This window comes from Myotis lucifugus, unplaced genomic scaffold (genome assembly GCF_000147115.1).
Source record: "Myotis lucifugus unplaced genomic scaffold, Myoluc2.0 scaffold_260, whole genome shotgun sequence".
NCBI classification, from domain to species: Eukaryota; Metazoa; Chordata; class Mammalia; order Chiroptera; family Vespertilionidae; genus Myotis; species Myotis lucifugus.
Window position 1 is genome coordinate 562,490 of NW_005871308.1, and position 20,262 is coordinate 582,751.

General features: G+C 43.7%; 1 protein-coding gene across 2 annotated transcripts; it reads right to left on the reverse strand.

Moving 5' to 3' along the window:
- Positions 1-5,623: 5,623 nt before the first annotated feature.
- Positions 5,624-11,281, reverse strand: NDUFS5 (NADH:ubiquinone oxidoreductase subunit S5). 2 transcript variants are annotated; one of them, XM_006099121.3, is made up of 3 exons: positions 11,168-11,281; positions 9,445-9,662; positions 5,624-5,841 (listed from the first exon to the last, which is right to left on the reverse strand). In XM_006099121.3, the coding sequence occupies exons 2-3, from the start codon at positions 9,658-9,660 to the stop codon at positions 5,734-5,736; spliced, it is 324 nt and encodes a 107-aa protein (XP_006099183.1). In that variant the 5' UTR covers positions 9,661-9,662; positions 11,168-11,281; the 3' UTR covers positions 5,624-5,733. The 2 variants fall into 2 exon arrangements, with proteins under 2 accessions (XP_006099183.1, XP_014320151.1); XM_014464665.2 differs by having other exon boundaries at positions 11,181-11,277.
- Between the last annotated feature and the right edge of the window lie 8,981 nt (positions 11,282-20,262).

The window sequence follows — 20,262 nt, forward strand, 5'->3', positions numbered from 1 at the left end:
TTTCATTTTATCACCTTTCAATTCTAGTAACCACCACCGCAATCAACATACAGAACTGTCCCATCATCACAAAGAGCTCCTTCATGCTGCTTTGTAGTCACACACACTCCCCGCTCCTCCCACCATCCCTTTTCCTTGGCAACCATTAATCTGTTTTTCATATCATAATTTTGTCTTTTTGGAAATGTTATGTAAATGGAATTATACAGTATGTGACCTTTTGAGATTCTTTTTAATTTCACTCAGCCTTTGAGATCCATTTAAGTTTTGCTGTATCAAGTTTGGTCCCTGCCATTGCTGCATAATATTCCATGATGTATTTGTTTCTTGGAGCTGCCATAACAAATTAGCACAAACTTGGAGGCTTAAGACAACAGAAATTCATTCTCTGACAGTTCTAGAGTCCAGAAGTCTTAAATCAAGGTGTGGGCAGGGCCACACTCCCTCCAAAGGCTCTAAAGGAGAATCCTTTCTTCCCTTTTCCAGCTTCTGTGGCTACATCACTCTAATCTCTGTCTCCATCTTCACATGGCCTTCTCTACTATGTCTGGGTCTTCTCTTCTAAGGATACTTGTCATTGGACTTGGGGCCCACTCGGATAATACAAGATGATCTCGCCCTAGCCGGTTTGCTCAGTGGGTAGAGCTTTTGGCCTGTGGTCAGATATATGATTTGCAAATATTTTCCCCTAGTCTGTATTTTCTCTTCTAAACAGGATCTCTTTCACAGAGCAAATGATTTTAATTTTGATGAAGTCCAATTTATTTATTTATTTTGTTGGAATGTGCTTTTGGTGTCATGTCTAAGGATTCTTCACTGAGCCCAAGGTCCTGAATATTTTCTCTTATGTTATTTTCTAACAGTTTTTATAAATTTACATTTAAACTACTGTGACCATTTTGAGTTAAGTGTGAGGTTTGGTTGATAGAGTGGGTTTCCCCCCTATCCGCCACAGAATTGTATGGGGATATTTCTGGGTCTGTATTCTATTCCATTGATCAACGTGTCTCTCCATCTGCCGGTACTGCATAGGTTGATTACTGTGGCTATAGGATCCATTCTTTAAATTGGATACAGTGATTCCTCTCATTTTATTCCTTGTTTTCAAAATCGTTTTGGCTATTCTAGTTCCTTTGCCTTTACCTTTACATTTTAGAGTGATATTGTTTATACCTATCAAAAATTTTTGCTGGGATTTTAATAGGAATTTCATTAATTTTGTATATAGACTTGGGGAAAATTGACATCTTTACTATGATGAGTCTTCCAGTCCATGAATGAAGCATGTCTCTCCATTTATTTAGATATCCTTTGATTTCTTTCAAAAGCACTTGGGCTTTTCATCATAGGAGTTTTGTACATGTTTTATTTTATTTACACCTACACGTTTTCTAAGTGATTATAAATTGTATTTTTTTTTAATTTAAAAGTTGGTGTCCAGCCTAGCCGGTATAGCTTAGTTGGTTAAGTGTTGATCCATGAAACAAGAAGTGACTGGTTCGATTTCCAGTCAGGGCACATGCCAGGGTTGCAGGCTTGGTTCCCAGTAGGGGGTGTGCAGGAGGCAGCCAATCAATGATGTTTCTCTCAATATTGATGTTTCAATCTCTCTCCCTCTCCCTTCCTCTCTCTCTAAAAAGTCAATAAAAGCATTAAAAATAAATTTTGTTGTCCATGTGTTCATTGCTGGACAAAAATTAATGACATTTACGAATCACATATTTGTGCCCAGCCAGTGTGGCTCAGTTGGTTGAGTGTAGTCCCATGCAACTAGAGGTCACTGGTTTGATTCCTGGTCAGTCCACATACCTGGGTTGCAGGCTTGATCCCCAGTAGGGGCTGTGCAGAAGGCAACCAATTCGATATTTCTCTCTCATCGATGTTTCTATCTCTCTCCCTCTCCCTTCCCCTCTCTCTAAAAATCAATTAAAACATATTTTTTAAAACAAATAAAATTTAAAAATCACATATTTGTCATAAAAATGTAGACTTCTGATTTATAATGAAACATTGAAAGGTAAGTCATCCTGGCCTGCACTTCTGTTGGTAACAATTGGCTGGAGCTGGGCATCACTGCCCGTGGGTGAGTGATAATGAGTTTACTGTAAGTCCTGCCCTTCTCACAGTGAATGTATTTATTCTTACAAAAGGCTTGTATCCCTAGTTATTACATTACCAAAAGAATCTGAACTTGCTACCTCTGTATCAGAACTTGTATTTGATCTCCAGGAAGTGTTGGCCACAATAAAGATTAGATATGACATCAGAAAAGGAGCCATTGGCAGGATCCTGAAAAGATTCTGCTACATCATTGCAGCAATGTTCTTGCTCTCCCAGCACAAAACTCTGTGTTAGCACGAACTGTTCTGAGTGGTTACAGTAAAAAAGAAAAAAAAAAAAAAGTCCACTCTCCCACTCTCGTCCTAGCTGGTTTGGCTCAGTGAATAGAGCGTTGGCCTGCAGACTGAGGCGTCCTAGGTTCGATTCTGGTCAAGGTCATATGCCCAGGTTGCGGGCTCGATCCCCAGTAGGGAGTGTGCAGGAGGCAGCCGATCAATGATTCTCTCTCATCATTGATGTTTCTCTCTCCCCCTCTCCCTTCCTCTCTGAAATCAATAAAAATATATTTTAAAAAAAAGTCCCACTCTCATCTCGGGAAACAGCTAGCTCATTCCTCCTCTTGAGAAACCCCTAATTTTGAAATGACCAGGCATTATGCTCCCAGCACATTCCTCTGGAAAGCAGGAGAGAGCCAGTTGGCCCATAGAACCGTATGTCAGCAGAAGCCTTGGATTTTCAGCGGCTGCAAAGTGAAGCCCGAGGGGAGGTCGCTTTGTGTTCTAAGAGCAAAGAATGCTGGGTTGGTAGTTCCAGTCAGATTGGTGATTCCCAGAAATGTGGAAGTTTCCGTAGTTTTCAGGAGAAGCCAGAAAATGATCTATTTCTCATCATGGAGTCAAACAAGTAGCTCTGTTAACCTGGTCAGCTCTGCCATTTCAGTGTCCAAACCTAACAGCTCCAATGTGGAGGCAAAATCAAACTTCTGAGTTCACTGACCCCTTACAAGGGACATGAGGCTCCATGAGCCACCTGGCCTCTTTGATCCAGTGCATTCTGGCTTTTTCCCGAGAGGGAACTATCAAGAGGAAGTTGCTGATCTTCTTTTTTTAAAATATATTTTTATTAATTTTTTACAGAGTGTAAGGGAGAGGGATAGAGAGTTAGAAACATTGATGAGAGAGAAACACCGATCAGCTGCCTCCTGCACACTCCCCACTGGGGATGTGCCCGCAACCAAGGTACATGCCCTTAACCGGAATCGAACCCGTGACCCTTGAGTCTGCAGGCCGACGCAATATCCACTGAGCCAAATCGGTTAGGGCTGCTGATCTTCTTTTGCCTGAATCCTCATTCCTTCATTTCCCAGCTCAGCACCTCCAGCCTTCTGACCAGGGCTGAGAAAAGTTGAACAATCTCTTGCTCTGTTTGGATAAAGCACCACCCAACAATTGACAGCAGGCATGGGCTTCCTGCAGGAGCCCTGGCTTCCCTTAGGTGCTCAGTTACTGGAGATAGAAGAAAAAACAATTGCCCTAGCCAGTTTGGCTCAACGGACAGAGCGTCCGCCTGTGGACGGGTCAAGTACCTCGGTTGCAGGCTTGATCTCCGGCCCTGGTTGGGGTGCATGTGGGAGGTGGCCAATCAATGTCTCTCTCTCTCACATCGATGTTTCTCTGTCTCTCCCTTTTCCTTCCACTCTGTCCAAAAATCACTGGAAAAATATCCTCGGCTGAGGATTAGCAACAACAAAAACAATCTGGTTTGTCAACATCCTCTGCTCAATACATCTTGCAAGTGTGTATGGCCTAAGATATTAGTGTTCTCCTTGGTCACAGTGCCATGTGTCTGGCCCTCCACAAAATAAGGAAAAAGAACACTGGCGTCAGACTAGGAGGCAACTCAACTTGAAGGGACCCTTTAAGAGGGCTGGCCACAGATAATAGTGAAGAATAACAATAATAATGAGAAATAGCAGCTATCATTTATCTAGTACCTATTGTATGCAAAGTAGTTCTGGGTTAAATGTCTGTGTGTGTGTGTTCACTTAATTGTCAGGGAAATTCCATTAAGTAAATAGAATGATCTCTACTTTGCAATTGAAGAGACTGCAGCTCAGAAAGGGAATGCAACTTGCCAAAGGTGACTTCAACAAGTCTGGGTTTGAAATGCTTGATGTTCTAATGCAAGGGACATACCTACTGAGCCTGTAGCTCCAAGTGAGCTTTTGTAACATTGAGTTCTCCCCATCTCTTTCTTGGCTGGAATTGCCCAGGCAGCTGAAGCCATGGCAGTTCAGGGTTGCTCCTGTCTTTAGCCAGGCTGGCAGGTAAGTGCCTCCAAATGAGATGCTGATTGTTTCTGCTCAAATCTCTGGTCTGTAAGAGACAAGAGGAATTAGAATGGTCACTGGAAGCGAGTCCTCCAGATGCCTAGGCGGGGGAGTGGGAAGGGGGACAGGATACCATTTTGATATTATTCAGTCTTGAAAAGAAATTCTGACGTTACAGAACCTTGAGGACATTATGCAAAGTGAAATAAGCCAGTCACAAAAGGAGAAATACTGGCCCTGACTGGGTGGCTCAGTTAGTTGGAGTGTCGTCCCATACACCAAAAGGTCACAGGTTCGATTTCAATCAGGGCACATGCTTGGGTTTGGGGGTCAATCCTCTGTGGAAACAGCCAATCATGTTTCTCTTCCATGTCAATGTTTCTTCTCTCTCCCTTCTTCTCTCTAAAATCAAACAAATCCTCAGGTAAGGATTAAAAAATGAGAAATACTGTATGATTCCACTGACATGTGGTACTTGTAGTAGTCCAAATCATATAGAAAATGGAATCCTGGTTGCCAGGAGCTGGAGGGAGGGGAGAATGGGGAGTTATTCTTTAATGGGTATTATAAGTTCAGTTTTCCAAGATGGAACAGAGTTCTGGAGATGGATGGTGGTGATGGTTGCACAAAAATGTGAATGTACTTAACTCAACTGGACACTTAAACACAGTTAAGATGGTAAATATTGTTATGTATATTTTACATTAAAAATATTGGGGGGAAATGCTGCAGGATATCAAAGGTTTCAACTATATTCTCAATATATATTAACTTTATAAGATTCATACCTTCCCTTCTATAACCAGATTTTCTTTGAACAGCATGTTTCTAAGCATGCCAATTAAAGGTACTATACCACTGGTGTAAGATAGCAAATTAAAACAATGGCATTGCTTCTTCAAAATTGTTATTTGAATGTGGTATTTTCTTAGCCTTAACGGTAGACTTCACAGACCTTATAGTAAACACAATCGGTCTTTGCTGCCTCTCCCTCCCAGCCCAAGTCTGTGCTTTATGGAAGATAAACCAGAATCAAAGCAGTAAAGAACACTGCAACTTCTTAAGTGAGTTACCATATTTGAAGAACCTCACACACATTAAGCATTCATTAAATGCTGCTTATCATCCCCTGGATGCTCATTTTTAAGGCATAGAGGCATTTTCCCAAACTTAAAAAATAGGCTGCAATCTTATTATAGAAAAAAAGTATGATCCAAGAGAAAATAGAACAAATAGGATGAAGCAATCCTTTATTTTGAGACACTTTCACAAAGAAGTTGTCAGTACATAAGCTTTCCGGTGGAGAAGAATGAACACGAAAATCAGCCTCAGCGCTGCTCTGCTTAGGGCCTAGGCTCCTCCTCCTTGCCCATGTGGTGGGGTGGAGGTGTGTACTTCCCCTCCTTGATTAGCTTATTCCGCTGCTTCACAATGGCACTCAGGCGTTTCATCTGTCAAAGGAAAAAAGTATTTAAAACCAGGGGGAGGCCCCGGCCAGGTAACTCAGAACATTGCCCGGATACACCAAGGTTGCAGATTTGATCCCCAGTCAGGGCACAAACAAGTATCAACCAATGAATGCATAAATAAGTAGAACAACAAATCAATGTTTCTCTAAAATATAAACAAATACACAAATAAATAAAAAACTAGGGGAAGATATGCACCAGAAAGCGAGGGCTGGAGAAACGGAAGGAAAATTGATTTCATTTTCAGAGGGCCTCTGAGATGAAACTTGTCTTTTAAAAACTTGAAATAATTTCTCAAGCTTTTAACAAATAAACTTCTGGTATATGTAATAATATCTCCTTGAAATCTAATAACAAAACTTACAAGTCAAAAACCTTTAAGAGTCCTAGCTGGTTTGGCTCAGTGGATAGAGCATCAGCTTGAGACTGACGGATCCTGGGTTTGATTACAGTCAAGGGCACATGCCGGGGTTGCGGGCTTGATCCCCAGCGTGGGGTATGTAGGAGGCAGCCAATCAATGATTCTCTCTCATCATTGATGTTTCTATCTCTCTCTCCATCTGACTTCCTCTCTAAAATCAATAAAAATATATATTAAAAAACTTTTAAGAGACATAGTCATACATACTAAAAGCTTTTAAAATATTAAAGGCTATATATTCCTGACCCCTCTATGTGAAGGTGGCACTGCTGCTGTTGACTGTTCGCTGGGTATGAATGAAGCAGAAATAGCCAATATAAGGTCTCTTTTTACCAAACTGAAATTAAGACCCAATAGCTACTAGTCACTGTTGAGCCTTGAGTTTTGCCTCTCAGATAGGCCATTCCTAGCAAATGTCATGTTATACAAGCCTGTGTGAAAGCATGATTCACACGGACCCTTCGAAAAAGAAAATACACTCACTAGTCATGACTGCATTATTTATCTGCTCAAAACTCAATGGCTTCCCATCTTACTGAAAGAAAAACAAATCCTTCCTTATAATGACTTATGAGGCCGATCTCCCTGACTTTATGTCTTAACACCTTCCTTCAGCTCTCTCTGATCCGGCTCAGGAATCTTTGTGCTTGCTGCTGCTTCTGCCAGACATACTCTCCCCTTGTTTCCACTTGGCTCACTTTCTCTAAGTCTCTGCTCAAATGTCTTGTGTTGCTGAACTCTTCTCTGACCGCTCTATTTAAAAAAACAAACAAACAACTTAGCTCCCATGACCAGGGCTTTCCATCCCTTTCCTGTTTATTTTCCCCACTGCACTCAACTCCTGACACCCTATTTTTTAACTTGTTTGTTAACTTTCTGTTCCCCTCCCCACTATATAAGCTCCATTAGGACAGGGACTTAAAAAAAAAAAAAAATGGCTGGCCCTAGCTGGTCTGGCTCAGTGGATAGAGCGTTGGCCTGTGGACCAAAGGGTCACAGGTTCGATTCCAGTCAAGGGCATGTACCTTGGTTGCAGGCTCCTCCCTGGGCCCAGAGCCGGTCAGGGCTTATGCAGGAGGCAACCAATCGATGTGTTTCTCTCACATCAATGTTTCTGTCTTTCCCTCTCTCTTCCACTCTCCCTAAAAATCAATGAAAAAATATCCTGGGGTGAAGATTTAAAAAAAAAAAAAAAAAAAGGCTGCCCTAGCTGGTTTGGTCTGAAGGGTCCCTCAATTCCAGTCAAAGGTACATGCTTGGGTTGCAGGCTCAATCCCCAGTAGGGGGTGTGCAGGAGGCAGCCGATCAATGATTCTCTCTCATCATTGATGTTTCTCTCTCTCCCTCTCTAAAATCAATAATAAGATATTAAAAAAATAGATTTCTTGCCCTAGCTGGTTTGGCTCAGTGGATGGAACGTCGGCCTGCGGACCAAAAGGTCCCAGGTTCGATTCTGGTCACAGGCACATGCCCAGGTTGTGGGCTCGATCCCCAGTAGGGGGCATGCAGGAGGCAGCCAATCAATGATTCTCTCATAACTGATGTTTCTATCTCTTTCTCTTTCTCCATTCTTCTCTGAAATAAATAAGAATATATTTAAGAAAAAATAGATTTCTCTATGAAAGAAATTTCCCAACAGAGGACTAGTCATGGTTGAGCTATCAGAACACCATGGATTAAATCTTCACCTGAACTAGAGCCAATAACCACTTAGTGTTGTGATATAATAAGCACAGGCTCAGGAGCCAGCATTGCCAGGCTCAAATCCCAGTTACAGCACTTACTAGCTATATGACCTTAGGCAATGGTCCTAGTTTTTCCTTGCCTCAAGTGTTTTTAATTGTATGGTGGGGGAAATAATAGTAAAGCATCTTACAAGGTTGTTGTGAGAAATAAATGCATTATTACATGCCAGGCACTTAGAAAAGGGCTTGATTCTAATTTCCTGAATCACTAGTTTCTTCACCTAGGGGGAAGTATCTAGTCATTTAGGGTAACCTCTAAAACAGTAACATATCTATTCATGAATTCACAGGATGAGGAAGTGACCTTGGGGGAACTCTTTAATAAAATTTCCAGATAAGGACATCAAGACAAACAAGTGACTTGCCTAAAGACACAAAAATAGTGGTGGCAGAACCACACCCAAACCCAGCTCTTCTAACTTCAATCCAATGACCTTCCCACCTCACCACACTGCCTCCTCTTGATGTAAATTTTCCACAGTGAGTAAAGTCTTAATCTGAGCAAGGAATAATGCAGGCCCACGAGAAGAGAAGACATTGTGAACTAGCTGGTAGGTGGCCAAACATGACCCACTCATTGTCCTATAATATAGACTACACTATAATATTACCCACTTAATGATCAATATTCCTACAGAGATCAATACAAAATTATGATCTGATACCCTTTCATTCTTTCCAAATTTGGCTTCACTTTAACCAAATGCTAACAGATGCTAAAAGACATTTAAAATGTTGATAGATAAATTTAACTGAACATCTAAATTGTCTCCCTGAACTACAAGAAATTGTTATAAAAACATTTCTATTTGTTATATCTGGAGCACAGAAATAGGCAAAAAAACAGCCCACACTCAAAGATTTCTTCTTTAAGGGAGAACAGAGCTCTAAATGTGTTAGCTCTGTGTTAGCACCCCCTTTCCCTATGCATTTTTGGTTAGGCTCACCTAAAGCAATCTCATTAACACCTCCACCTTCCCCAGAGTATAAATATTTCAGAGATAGTTATATCAGGTTCAATGTAATAGACCTTCAAGGTTTTAACCCCTTCCCCAATGAGGGTTCAATGAATTTTAAGGATTTTTACCCAAAGATTTTCACAAACATCCAGGACGGGTTGATATTCTTTGCTTTATGGCCTACTACAAAAACAGAAACAGACAAAGACATGTAATTTCTAACCTGATGGCTACAGCAAGGATCGATATTAAGGAAAATCAGAGAGATGAGGAAGAACATGAGGAACAACAGGGCTTCCTCAGATCTGAAGACATTTAACTTCCTTAACATGGTACCTAAACAGAGGTGTTTTACCATAAAAGTCTTGCCAATTCAACTCAATGACCAATTAAAAATACTGAAAAGTAGCCCCAAAGAAATAAGGAAGTAACTCAGCTCCCACCTCCATCACTTCCTCACCGTTTTCTGCCGAAGCAGACATTCTAATAAATCTTCATATTCTATCTTGCACTCTTTCCGTGCGCGGATACCACCAATTCCATGTGAACATTCTATCCATTCTTTTTCAAAAGCATGGCATCGAGATGGAATCCTGTGAGGCTGTTCAGCACTTTGGATTGACAGCCAGCGGTCTAAGTCAATGCCCAACTTCTTCTGTATATCAAAGAAAGGCATGGCTGAAATGGAAGGTAAAGAAAGATATAATGCCATAAAAATACAATCAAGTAAGAAATTTCTAAGAAAAATGAGGTTATGATGATAAATAGCCCTCTAGAAAGTTATTTTACACAATTCTCCCAATTTCTTCGCACCAAACTTTTTCATTAGACAGATTCTCCCAGTTTACGGTAGACGAACAATTTCTGTGCTTTCACAAAACCCAAGGAAAAGAGAACTAAAATAAAGTATAAAAATCTTCTTTATGTTGATAAAGTCGTGTTTATCAAAAGTTAAAGAGTTTTTATGTTTTTGACTTAATAATTCCAATTCTTTGAGTCATATCTGAAGAAATAACTGAAAAGAACAAAAAAAGCATAAGCATAGAAACATTTCTTTACATACTTCTATCCATAACAACTTAGATGACAGCTTCCCTGAGAAGCCCTCCTGAAATCGGCTTCCCCCTTTATGTCACCACATCAGTCTCCACTTCCCATAGGAGTACTCTGCATGCCACTATAATGGACTATTTACTTGAATGTCTCCCTTATGGAACGATGAATGCAGTAAGGGCAGGGACCAGGTAGTAGTTTGTTAAAAAAAAAAAAAAAAAGTTAATTTCAAACAACTTAAATGGATAATTAAATCCAGTACCTACTTAGTAGAATATGATGATATTCTGGAAAAAAGAAAAGTAAACATGGGACATACATTTTAATGTCAAATAAAGAAAAAACACAACAATAATGCCGAAGAAAAACTGTCTGCAAAAGAAGACTGGAGGAAAGCACACACACAAAACGGCAATAGTTATGTACGAACAGTAGATCCACAGGTGAGTTTAATTTTTAAATTTCCTACCCATTCTTTAAGTCATCTACTAAATAATAAATTAGTAAGGCACTGGAATGGGGAAAAGCAGCAGCTGCAACGTTAAGTCCGAGATTACAGATACACAGCGAATTGGGAGCCCAAAGGAAGGAACAAACCAGGGTTTAAGAGCTCGAAGGAGGAAGCATCAACTCCGCCCAGGAGACGTGAGGATGCCTTTTAGGAAGGGCTGAGCTTGCGCAGTGAAGGTCAGTGGGCAGAGTGCTCCAGAGGGCACAGCAGGAGTTACAGCCGCAGGTCTGGGTGTGTGTGAGGGACACTGAGGGCCCAGACGTGGCTGCAGCGCAATCACGTCGTCGGGAAGAACGAAATGAGCTGAAGCGGGGTGCAGGGCCGCAATCACGCGGGGACTTGAAAGCCGAGACAAGGAGCATGGGCTTCAGGTGGAGAGCCAGAAGGCCAAAGCGTTAGTCTGGCAGATATCTCGGTTAGCCTGTAAGGGGAACCGAGAGAGGTGCGGTCTACAGGCTTCAGTGACATTGGCTGGCTGTGTGGGCCAAGGGACCTGGGGAAGCGGAAAGCACGCCCGGAGTTCGAGTGAGAGAGAACGGACACCCAGCCAGCCACGAGGAAATTGGTTAAAGAAATCTCGGAAGGAAGTTCCTTAAGTTAAACTGCCCCGCGTACACACCCGCAGGCCCTACCGTCCTGCCGCGGTGCCCTTGTTCGGTCGTTGGCTGCGGGTACCAGAAGATCTGCAGGCGACGCGGAGAGCTGCCGCAAAGGATGCCCGCAGCGCGACGCTTGTAGCGCGACACCGGAAGTAGACCTTCCTTCCGCCGTCTGGCCCCGGAAACCATAGGAACCAAGTGTATCGATCTGCGCCTGCGCGGGTGTGCGCTTGCGTGCTGCAGGTAAGACGGTGGATAAACCGACCCACCCTAAGGAACCGCCTTAGCGAGGGCCCAGCGGGCGGTGCGCTCCGGCTGCCTGGGGGCTGTGCCCGGCCCTCCCCCGGCAGCTTTGGTTTGTGAGGTACTTGACCGAGGCCACTCGAGAGAAAAAGTGTGTCCCCGCTGCCACTCCAGCAACGGTTAAGCTCAGGGACTGTGGACCCGCGCTAGGTGGGTTAATATTCTGACTTCGCCCCTTGTGTGTGACCCTGGCAGTTTCCTAATCGCACTTGGCCTCAGTTCCTCAAATTAAAATGAAAATATTGCCCTGGCCGAGTAGCTCGATCGGTCAGAGATCGTCCTGATGAGCCAAGGTTGTGGGTTCGATCCCCAGTCAGGGCACATGAGAAGCAATCAATGCATACATAAGTGGAACAACAAATTGATGTTTCTCTTTCTCCCCTCCTTCCACTGTGTCTGATCAGTATAAATTTTTTTTAAAGTTTAAAATATTACTTTAAAAGACAATAACAGTACCTATAGTTTAGGGAGGCTTTGGGAATTACATAAATTATGCGTAAAGCACTGAGGCTGTCCTGGACGGTGGGAACCAGTCTAAGGCAATCCCAGTTTTCGATGTCTCAGCTCCTAAAGTCTGTGGATTCAGGAAGGTTGATAAAGACCATGACGCCTTCCTCTGTTTGAGACCCTCCCATGGCTCCCTTTGACTACAGAGGAGCATCCAAAGTGGTGTGTGTGTGTGGGTACCATAGGGTATACATAATATGATACATTAGAGTTGTGGGAAGAAAATACGAGAATATTTCTGTTTATTGAAACTTTAAAAAATATATATATTTTATTGATTTTTTACAGAGAGGAGGGAAGAGGGATAGAGAGTTGGAAACATCCATGAGAGAGAAACATCGATCAGCTGCCTCCTGCACACTCTCTACTGAGGATGTGCCTGCAACCAAGGTACATGGCCTTGACCTGAATCGAACCCGGGACCCTTCAGTCCGCAGGCCGACGCTCTATCCACTGAGCCAAACCGACTAGTGTTGTTTATCAAAACTTTTTAAAAATCTGTATCTTTTTGCTTTTGGGTTTTGTTTTTAATCTTCACCTGAGGACATTTTTCCATTGATTTTTTAGAGAGCGAGGAAGGGAGGGAGAGAGAGAAAATCATTGATGTGAGAGAGACACATCGATTGCCGCAAAGGCAGGACAGGGGATGGGAATGAAGGTATGTGCCCTTGGCTGGAAATCGAACCCATGACCAAAATCGAACCCACGATTCGGTCCGCGGGCCGCAGCTCTAAGCACTGAGCCAAACCAGCCAGCGCTAAAATTTCTGTGTTGTGTGTGTGTGTAAATGTTTTTATTTTTATTGTTTTTGTTTTGTTTTTAAAGTACATAACATCACTGTAGTGATACACATAAATAACTTGCAATTAAATATTTATTTGCGGTTTGGGCTGAAAATGTATTTTCCTTTTAAATGATGTGCTCTCAAAAACATTTAGCCCGGCTAGTGTGGCTCAGTGTTTGAGTGTCGACCCAGGAACTGGGAGGTTATGGTTAGATTCCAGGTCAGGGCACATGCCAGAGTTGCCGGCTCGATCCCAGTACGGGTTGTGCAGGAAGCACCCTATCCATGATTCTCTCTCATTAGTGATGTTTCTATCTCTCGCCCTTTTTTTAAAGTTTAAAATAAAAACTTAAGTCACTTACTAAATAATAACGTGCCAGGCACTGGAATGGGGAAAAGCAGCAGCTGCAGTCAATAAAAATATATTTAAAAAACAAAAAACATTTAGCCAAGTCCAGCATTCCAACCTTCCAAGCCTCTGTCCAAAATCCCCTCCCTAATGTTCCAACCAAGAGCTTGTTTCAATGTATTTCAGGAAAAGTCTTGCCACCCAAGTCTCTCTGATTTTTTTTTATCCTTTCCCCAGGAGTGACACCATTTCCATCCCATCTCCATTTTTGCATGCCAGATTCCTGATCTATTTCAGGACTTTTGCAAAGGTTTTGTTCCCCCGAGGGAATCAAATGCCCCTAAGCCCCAGATCACCCACTCTGGAGATAATCCCTAAGGTCCCAGAGTTTGCTGGTTTTATTCAAGCACTAGAGGCCTGGTGCACGGATTCATGCACCGGTGGGGTTCCTCGGTCTGGCCTGCACCCTCTCGCAATTCAGGACCCCTCAGGGGATGTCGAATAGATGGTTTCGGCCCAATCCCCACAGGCCCGATCCAGACAGAGGGAGCCCGATACCCACAGGCCCGATCCAGACAGAGGGAGCCCGATCCCCGCAGGCCCGATCCAGACAGAGGGAGCCTGATCCTGTGTGTTCAGTGTCTGTCCCCTGGTGGTCAGTGCGCATCATAGCAACTGGTCGTCCAGTCATCTGGTCTTTCGGTCGCTTAGGCTTTTATATATATAGATTCCAATTCTTCCTTCCCCCCATCAGATTAGAGTTTTAGTTCAATTAGAATTTCCTGAGCACCTAACACATGCCCAGCAAATACTGGGGGCTTAGGGAACTCTTAACTCATGGCCCTTGCTCACAAAATACCAGAGCTCACAAGGTATTGTTCACCACCCTTTGCATTTCTTCCACTTTTTTGTTGGAAACTGAAGTTGTATTTTGTCTTTTCCTCATCTTTCATCCAATATTTCATTACTTCCCAAGTTCTCTCAAATATTCCTTCACAGGTTTCCATTTTTTCCTTTCTGCCTCCCAGCTCCTCACTTCACTTTTTCCCTGACTAATCTTCCTAAAATACTAACTTCATTGTATCACTCCTTAGATACCAGGCAGGATAGATAAGTACAAAGATAGGCAACACAGATGCCTCTGAGGTCAAACAGAGCTCACCCTGAAAACAAAAGTACCATGATAAATGGCAACTGGTACTTGGCCTCAATTTGACTAATGGGAAGGAGTGGTGGGGAATAAGACAAACTGGGAGGCATATGTCTGTCCTGTCTAAAGGCAGCAGCAACTATTCAGTTCTATCCTATTACTGTTGAGAGAACCAGGGCCCCAAATAGTCAAATCTTGATGTTTTTCAAGAAAAGCCAGAAATCTTTTTTTTTAATCTTTAATTTCTTTATTGGTTAAGGTATTACAAATGTGTCCTCATCCCCCCATTAACCCCTAAGCCCTCCCCCGACTCCTGCTTTCATCCCCCTGTTGTCTTTGTCCATTGGTTTGGCTTATATGTATGCATACAAGTCCTTTGGTTGATCTTACCCCCACCTTCCCCTACTTTCCCTCTGGGAATTGACAGTCTGATTGCTGCTTCTCTGTCTCTGGATCTGTCCCTGTTCATCAGTCTATGTTGTTCTCTATATTCCACAAATGAGTGAGATCATGTGGTATTTATCCTTCTCTGACTAAAAGCCAGAAATCTTAAATGTGAAACCTCGCATTTAAAAAATTTGGGGCAACTAATTTTTCAAAAAGTGCTGGCCAAACAAAACCCACATTGGAAATGGCCTTTATGCTGCCCAATTTCAGCTCTTGGTTAGAGGGGAAAATGGAGGTTCAAAACAATTTACTTTGCACTGTGATGGCTTTTTTTTTTTAATATATTTTATTGATTTTTTACAGAGAGGAGGGGAGAGAGAGAGTTAGAAACATCGATGAGAGAGAAACATCGATCAGCTGCCTCCTGCACATCTCCTACTGGGGATGTGCCCGCAACCCAGGTACATGCCCTTGACCGGAATCGAACCTGGGACCTTTCAGTCCGCAGGCCGATGCTCTATCCACTGAGCCAAACCGGTTTCAGCATGTGATGGCTTTTACATCCAGGCTTGCTCCCTTCTTACTCTTGTTTGGGTTGCTTTTCTAAAACTCAAATCTGATCACTCACAAAGCACTTTTTGAGCTTTTATCGCATGCCATGGCCCTTGTTGAGCTCTGGGGATGAAGACACAGAATGCTGTGGCAAGTGATAAAACAAAGATGAACAAAACAAGGGAGAATACAAAGGAGGAAGTCATTCATACTGATTGGGCTGTGTTTGAGATATCAGTATATTCAAGAAAAGGTCCAAAGTCACTGGTTTTGGCATCAAGACCCTTCATGATCTGATTATGTCCCATTTCTAAGTTCTCAGATCCCATTCTTACCAGCCCCTATTCAACCTCGTGTTCTCAGCCATCCAGAATTGCTCTCATGCTTCCAAACCTTTGGAGCAGGTTCTGCTGGAATGATTCCATCTGCTCACTGCCACCTCCCCGCTGTCTCCCATCTCCCAGGTAAATTCCTAATCCATCCAGATTGTATACCATGCAATTTCCTGATAAAGGATTTCCAAATTCCTCAAGCCTTTCTTGAGGTCCCAATAGCCCTGTAAGCTGCTATTATAGACATTGCTAACTGCTGATACGCCAACCACCCCCCCACACACACACACACAAACACACATACACACACACAAGGGACCATGCACACAGCCTTGCCAGCTCCGGTGTGAAAGATGGCAGTGACAGGTCTTCCTCTACTGCAAATATTGGAAAACTACAATCCCCAGAAACCCCACACCAGAACTGAGCCTGCGCTGTTGCTGCAGTACCACGGGGCCGCTTGGATATTGTGCATACGTCACAAGCGATGTAACTCAGTATTAGGGGTTCCATGTCGCCTCGTTCTATTCCTAACCACTCCCAACCCCCATTTACCTTCTCATTGCCTTGTTTTGTGGATCCTTTGCCTCGTGGAAGTGTGATATTACAACGAAATTAAAGCACTTTATGCTCAGCGGCAAGTCTGAACTGTTGCTTTCTCCATTCCGTACTCAGGGAAACCTAGGCTTGAGACTGGAAGGAACACAACTGGGCATTCACTGATGGGTGTTCGTCACCACGATCTGTTTTTCCCCAACACAACCTCATTCCTATCTTTCAAGGCGAAAAAGATGTCTCGATGACCTAATTTAAGGACCTCATTCCCACCTCTGAAACTAGCCTCAGCTGCTGCATGAGCACACGCCATAGCTAAAGTCCCCTACGTCTCCATTCACAGGATCTCTGCCCTTGACCTGCAGGATTTCCGCATGTCTACATGCCTCTTAGTCATAACCCAAGAAAAGCTTTAATACTATCCTCCTACTGATAGGCCAGCGGTTCTCAACCTGTGGGTCGAGACCCCTTTGGGGGTCGAATGACCCTTTCACAGAGGTCGCCTAAGACCATCGGAAAACACATATATAATTACATATTGTTTTTGTGATTAATCACTATGCTTTAATTATGTTCAATTTGTAACAATGAAAATACATCCTGCATATAAGATATTTACATTATGATTCATAACAGTAGCAAAATTACAGTTATGAAGTAGCAACGAAAATAACTTTATGGTTGGGGTCACCACAACATGAGGAACTGTATTAAAGGGTCACGGCATTAGGAAGGTTGAGAACCACTGTGATAGGCCATCTATAATTTAACACGTTGGGAACTTTAGGCCTGCATCTGAAACCACTGCCACCCAGATTTGAATAAACTGGGTAGCCTGTGGATCCCAGCACATTTGGGGAAAACAGTGAGTTTGGAAACTTACCCCCACCCCTATACCCAAAACTAGAGGAACAGTAAGGTACAGGCAACAAAGCCAATAATAAGCAAAGTCTGAAAAAGAAAGTAATGGGTCCTAAGGACTGGACTGTAATGAAAACCAGAATAGTCATTTAAACTACAGTAAGAATGTGCCATTTGGGGATAGAGAAAATATCAAGTTTAAGATGCAACAGGACCAGGAACCTCTGAAGCAAACGAGGAAGGCTGTGCCAGGCTCATGGTGGTAGCGGTACCTAGATGTTGGTAAACTGCTCGCTTTGGCAGCACATATACTAAAATTAGATGTTGGTAAACATTCCATTCCTACAATGTTTGGCTCATTCTGGTCTGAGGAGCTGCCTCTTGACTTTAATTAGGCTCCCTAAGTGGTAGGATTTCATGAAGAAAACAGAGTTAAGGCCAATAGTAGACCAAACACAGTTAAGATCTACTGCACCTGACATATTTCTCATCATAACTTAACACACTGGACTCTGGTTTTATAGACAAACTAGGGGCCCAGTGCACGAATTCGTGCACCTTGAAAGGAACTGTGGGCTGCGAAGCTGCGGTGGGCACAGAGGCGGGTCTTGGCCCATAGTCCATGCCCCTGCCCGGCTCCTCCTGCTGCAGCCCCCAGTTCTCTGCCAGCCAGCAGCCCCACTCCCGCCATTGCCGCTCCCACACACTGATGGCACCAGCCCCGCTCACACTACTGATGGCGCGGAGTGATTAGGGCTGGTGCTAGGCGACGGCAGCAGGTGTGAGTGCCAGGCAGGACCACAACACACGCTAGCAAAGAATTTTCAGTAACCACCAGAGGATCGCACCGATGACAGCAACCGGTGCCCTGCCTTGGCCTGGCAGCCCCACTCACCTACTCCACCATCCCGCCACAGCCAATGCCCGCCATGTTTCGCACTCTGCCACCTGCTGCTGACGCCTGCCATGTTCCACGCGTGCCCCCTGGTGGTCAGTGCATGTCATAGGAACTGGTTCAGTCTATTTGCATATTAGGGTTTTATATAGATAGATAGATAGAGCCTTATTAGCAAGCCAGCCTTCCTGAGTACAGATCAGGGTAAACTACCTGGAGGGGTCCTGCCAGTGCAGCTGAGTAGCTTCCTCAGGAAACACCCTGCTGTCTCTCTGGATGCACAGACACTTAATCAAAGCAAGTTTTATCACACTTTTGCCCATAGACTGTGAACTTCTCTAGGGTAAGGTTGCATCTCTTACCCTGGCTGCAGAGACACAACTGCAGAAGGCTTAAAGTTACTTGATCTGAGAGTTAAGGGAGTTTCAGGTAGTGCACTGATGACTGGAACAGCGGTATAATTCATTTAGTCACTCATCATCTAGGAACCAAGAATAGAGAGATAATAGCTCAAGGTGCTACTAAGAGTTCAGTATAGAGGAAGAGTTTACCAAGTACACGCACAAATGCATTATACAGTTTTAGAAAGGCATAAAAGGAAGTACACCGTCTCAGGAAGGTCTTCCTTACAATCCAATTTATCATTCTTTTTTTATATTTCTTCATTGTTGTATTACATATGTCCCCCTTCATCCCCCATTGAACCCCTCCAGCCTGCCCCTGCTCTTTTCTTCACTTTCCAATCATAGATTTATTTGTTTACAGTTTGCCTATCTTGCTTTATAAGAATGTAAGTACCGCCCTAACTGGTTTGGCTCAGTGGATAGACCGTTGGCCTGTGGACTGAAGGGTCCCAGGTTCGATTCCGGTCAGGGGCATGTACCTTGGTTGCGGGCACATCCCCAGTGTATGCAGGAGGCAGCTAATGGATGTTTCTCTCTCATCGATGTTTCTAACTCTCAATCCCTCTCCCTTCCTCTCTGTAAAAAATCAATAATAAAATATATTTTTTTAAAAAAAGAAGAAGAATGTAAGTACCACAAGAGCAGGGACCTTATAGTCCTAGAGCCCAGAACAGTACTTGGCAAATAGTAGGTGCACAGTAAACATTTATCAAATTTACTAGAGGCCCGGTGCATGAAAATTTATGCACTGGAGGGGGGATCCCTCAGCCCAGCCTACCCCCTCTCACAGTCCGGGAGCCCTCAGGGGCGGGAGGTGACGCCCCCATCACACCTCTGCTGCTGCCACTGCCAACAGCGCAAGCCTTGGCCGGCCCTGGTTACCTGAGCCTCAGGTGGCCCTGGGCAGCCAACATCCGAGGCTTGCATGTGCCTTGGGCATTGGCTGGGCAGCCGACATCTGCTTGTCTGCGCCTCAGGTTGGCCCTGGGCGGCTGGGGAGCTGACGGCGGGTCCGGTCGCACCACATGCCTGCCACCCCCCTGGCAGGGCTGAAAGGACTGGGGGACACTAATGGGGCTGATGGGGCTGGGCGCTGCCACCTTGTGGCGATGGGTGCCACCAGCTTTGTGACAGAGTGATGGTCAATTTGCATATTCCCTATTTATTAATAGGATAAATAATTCTGCCATGAGGAACAGAACAAAAAGACCGTTGCCACTTATGTTGGCATTTGTTAAGTGAGAAGGGATTTAACTCCAGGCAAAGGAACAATAGGAACACCATAAAAAATGATGGGCTGAGTTGGTCCTGAGGACAAGTTGGAGAGGGAAATTTTTATTTTATTTATTTTTAAATATATTTTATTGACTTTTTACAGAGAGGAAGGGAGAGGGATAGAGAGTCAGAAACATCAATGAGAGAGAAACATTGATCAGCTGCCTCCTGCACACCTCCTACTGGAGATGTGCCCTTGACCAGAATTGAACCTGGGACCCTTCAGTCTGCAGTCCAACGCTCTATGCACTGAGCCAAACCAGTTAGGGCAGGAGAGGGAAAATTTTAAATCATGCAGGAGCTAACCAGTGCCTTTAAGAATAGGTGGATTAAAGAGAATTTATAATAGCAGTACCTATAGTATTGAGCTGGATTGAGGGGCAAAGACAAGCCAAAAGAAAAAGGATCTGCCCTAGTTGGTTTGGCTCAGTAGATGGAGATACCGGTCTGCGGACTGCAGGGTCCCAGTCAAGGGGACGTGCCTGGGTTGCAGACTCGATCCCCAGTAGGGGGCGTGCAGGAGGCAGCCGATCAATGATTCTCTCTTATTGATGTTTCTATCTCCCTCTCCCTTTCTCTCTGAAATCAATAAAAATATGTTTTTAAAAAAATACTGGGGCAAACCCTCTAAACAGATTGAAAAAAAAAAAGAATCTTTCAAAGTATGCTCAGGGAAGAGGGAACATGAGACTAGAAAAATTCTTCAAGGGCCATGCTCTTCTTAGACAGGCAAAGCCTGAGCTACATTTAAATATTCTTCC